This window comes from Delphinus delphis, chromosome 6 (assembly GCF_949987515.2).
Source record: "Delphinus delphis chromosome 6, mDelDel1.2, whole genome shotgun sequence".
Lineage (NCBI taxonomy): Eukaryota > Metazoa > Chordata > Mammalia > Artiodactyla > Delphinidae > Delphinus > Delphinus delphis.
In genome coordinates this window covers 72,837,308-72,841,388 of record NC_082688.1, presented here as the reverse complement: position 1 = coordinate 72,841,388, position 4,081 = coordinate 72,837,308, and the positions used below count along the sequence as shown (strand labels likewise).

The following is a 4,081-nucleotide window of genomic DNA, read 5'->3' as shown; positions in this document are numbered from 1 at the left end:
GAGTGTGAGAATTTACTAAGAACACAGTAAGACAGAGTTAAAGACTTTTCTGAGATATCTCCATGCACGGAACTCTGCTTGTGTGAGCACAAGACTTCTCTCTCTCTCTCTGTGTTCCACACTCAGAACTCAGGTATCTGCTCCCCAGCTGGCAGTTCCCTCTCTCTGTAATGAAGGATAAGTCAGAAAACTGAAGATCCTTAGAGAAATGAGATTGCCTAGAAGTGGGATGGAAACCGAGGGGAAGGTGGAGTCAGACTATCCAGGACAAGGCTCTCATTCCTGGAGTTTTGAAGGAAAGGGAACTTGGTGAACTAGTTGCCAGGACAACCTGATCTTGAGGCAAGGGTGGTCGGGGCAAGGAAATGGGGGACCTGCGGCTGCTCTTGCTCCTGCCCCTGTCCCTGGCAGCCTTCCACGGGGTCAAAGGCTGTTTGGAATGTGACCCCAAATTCATCAAGGATATTAAGTCCTTGCTGGTAAAGCTGGTACCCTCAGAAGTCCCTGGCTGAACTCATCTGCTTGAACGGCAGATTAAGAAGATGATCCGTTTAAGCTTCAAGGTCTCCCACAGTGACAAGATGCTTCGGGTGTTGGGTGAGCAAAGCTCGAGTCCCTGAGAGTTTGGGGGGTTAAAGGGAGAAGGGAGGTAGGGAAGAGAGCACCTGGGCCCACATAATTTCCTCCATAAATGTAATTATTCTTCCACATGTTCCTTCACCCTTCCTCTCTAGCTGTTCAAAAGGATGTCAATTTGAGAACATGGCTGAAGAATGAACTTTATAAACTGAGCAATGAAACATGGAAAGGTGAGGTACTGTTTCAGTGTTAAGAGACTGTACTGCCCAAGAAAGTATGAGAAAAATTCACTGGGGAAAACAAGGCAAAACAATTAGGATTAAATTATGAAGGGATAGGCCACCCCTATTTTCTGATGTCCCTTCCACCCCCCTTTAGGTGCCCTTATCCTTCAAGTCAAGCTTCTCGATGTCCGCCAAAACCTGGAATCCAAACTGAAAGAACTATTAAAGAACTTCTCTGAAGTTGGTAATATAAGATGTCTATCTAACAACACTGAAATTATGTGAAAGGAATAGGAAATGAGGGGTGAGAGTAGGAATGTGATTTCACATTAGAATAATTTAGAATGGGTGGAGGGGTGGCTGGAACTTAATGGGTAACCAAATAAAGATGACTTGGGGATAACTATGGCAAACACTAAGTTGATTCTAAGCTCATTAGATCTTTCTGATTCTCTTTTACCTTGTTCTGAAGATTGTGGTATGTACAGTATATGTGATGCCTTGAGGTTTCAGCCATATTTTCCCATCTCCTGTGCTCTAGATGACCCTATCTCTTCTACTTGTCACATTGAGAATGCAATTCCTAGAGCTATTGGCTACTAGGGGGAATGTCAACGATCTCTGACAACAAAAAATATTTTATAAAATCTCAGACACCCCAGAGATTTTAGAGGTGCTAAGAGGCCTTCTATAGTAGAGTTTATAACCCAAAGCACCAATATAAGCTGAGCCATCATTTTCCTACTTCTTCCCAGAGATCTGACTTAAATTATTTAGGGTTTTGACCCATCAATAAAATTGACTGCTAGGGGAAGAAGAAAGTCACAGCAATGTAACCAATGGAAATGCCTGAGATCTAATCCATACTTGGTGTCTGAGCTAAGGAAACTCCATGCCATGGCCCCCTTCCAACTATCTTTCTTCTCTCAGTCGTGACTGAAGGTCCTATCCTGGATTGTTGGACCTGTCTTCGCATCACCACTTGGTGCTTCAAAGGAGAATATTGTGCAGGTAACAAAGATTGCAGTGTGGCATTTTGAAAGGCCAGGGATCAAGGAGTTCTTCATTGATTTACTCCACAAATATTTGTTGATCACCTTCTCTGTAGGTCATGCTAATGCCACAAATAAGAGCTAAGATGCTGGACAAAATTTGTACCAGTATGAATTACCAGGCACTGGATAACTGAAGAGCTTAGAAATGAAAAAGCTGTACTAAAGGTGGAGAAATTAGGCTAGGGGCAGTAAGAGAAAAAGTTTTGTAGAGCCTAGGAGTCTAAGCAATTAATAAAGATCAGAATAACCAGGGAACAGTGATGTAAGTGGTGAACAGGGCAATTTTTAAGGTTAAAAAGAGTCTTCTTATGGATAAAGTTCTCAAGTTACTAATTTCCTTCTCCAAAATTCACTTTCTTTTTTGCCCTTTCTTCTTTCAGAAGATGATCCAAAGAAGGCTGAGAATCAAGAGATCACACTATTTCTGATATTACTAGCAGAAGGTGTAATATTGGGAGGTGCTTTGTTACTGTGAGTTTTCCTCCCTCCAAACGAACACTGGATCAAGCATTTCTTTGGCAAAGAGACTGCCCAATCTTCCCCTTCCTTCCAATGGAAATAATGGGAAAGAAGTCATTTCAAAATCTGGGATCTCATACTAACAGGAATGAGATAAAGTTTGATGGGATAAAAGTTGGAACATAGGAAATGGAGGAGGTACAATGAAGTATGAGAACATAGGAAATGGAGGAGGTACAATGAAGTATGAGAAAAACTTTTGTAGAGGAATTCAAAAAAGGAGGAAAAAACAATTGTTACAATTTTTTTTAAGAGTTGGGCTACTAGTACTGAAGTTGAGATTATCTTATTTCTCTAGTCTAGATTCCATTTTTGCATCTCTCATCGGAGGAAAATGAAGGCAATACGAAGGTCATTAAAGAAATACTTGGAGAAGAAACTTGAAGAATAGGGATAATGGATGAGAAGGAGAAAGATTTTGGAGGCAGAAAATAAATACAGAGACACAGCCAGAAGGTCTTTCATAATTCTCTTACGTGTTGACTCAGAGTAGAAAACCGGGAATTAAGCTCTTTTGCAGTCATAAAGTCAGAGTATTCTAAAACTGAACTTAAGAGTTTCTCTAGTAAAGACCCTTTCTGATAACCTGAAGCAATGGAAGCAAATGATTTACTGGAAGTCGTACAGAAAGTAATGCTGGTATGCTACAATGCACATAAAAGATGATACGCTGCATGATAGTAAAGAATGCATGGTTGTCTAAGATTCTACGGAAAACGTAATAAAGACTCAGCTTTTTTTCTCATCCTATCAGTCTAAGCATCCTATCAGCTTGGAAAAAAGTTTTATTTTTATTCAAGAAGTTTACTCTAAAATCATTCCATTGATTGGTCCACTTATTAAGAAATCAAACATATTTTTTCAAAAGTAGTTATCAATAAAATGGCATTTTGAAGTGTATACTAAATACAATATTTCCACATCTTAATGTGTATAACTATTACCAACAAACTTTAAAGTATGGTTTTGGTTCTTCTGTTTAAAAAAAAAGGCAAAATAAGAGAAGTGGAATCAATTTCTTAATAGTGTAGACTACATTTAGGATAATGATGACATAGATGGAAAATTTATACTTGCAGAACAGAACACTATCTTTTTCCTAAACCTGTCTTTTTCTATGATGTAAATCAATGTTCAACTTATTATAAATAAGAATAAAGTTCCTTGTAATCACCCTAAAAAAAAGAATTCATGGTTGGAAACTCATTAATGTCTTTAATCAGGAAAATTTTTAAATTTCTAAGTTTGCTTTTATTTCCACGTTTCTATATTTATCTACGTTTCCATATTTATTAGGTTCAATGTGGAAAATTCCTTGGCAATTCATAACACTCAATCTTCATCATGATATGACACACACATACACACACACATGCACACACACAAAGTCCAAAATATTAGTCCTGAGTTGAGATTTGTCCCAGTCATTTTTCCCTAAATCTATGGTCTATGACTGAATTAGATATTACTCTTAGTCTAGTTGTCCTTATTGAACACTTTTTAATGTGTATACTACCCTAACCAGCGCTTTACATCTACTATCTAATTGAACTCTTGCAATAATCTTTTTTTTCTTTCTTTCTTTCTTTTGTGGTACGCGGGCCTCTCACTGTGGCCTCTCCCGTTGCGAAGCACAGGCTCAGCGGCCATGGGTCACGGGCCCAGCCGCTCCGCGGCATGTGGGATCCTCCCGGACCGGGGCAC

The 4,081-nt window shown here is 39.2% G+C and overlaps 1 protein-coding gene across 1 annotated transcript; it reads left to right on the top strand.

Moving 5' to 3' along the window:
• The first annotated feature begins 365 nt into the window (after positions 1-365).
• IZUMO3 (IZUMO family member 3) lies at positions 366-2,812 on the top strand. Its single transcript, XM_060013483.1, is given in 8 exon segments — positions 366-597; positions 735-809; positions 958-1,047; positions 1,264-1,281; positions 1,734-1,814; positions 2,239-2,329; positions 2,681-2,763; positions 2,766-2,812. Coding segments are annotated over 8 exon segments (717 nt in total).
• The last annotated feature ends 1,269 nt before the right edge of the window (positions 2,813-4,081 follow it).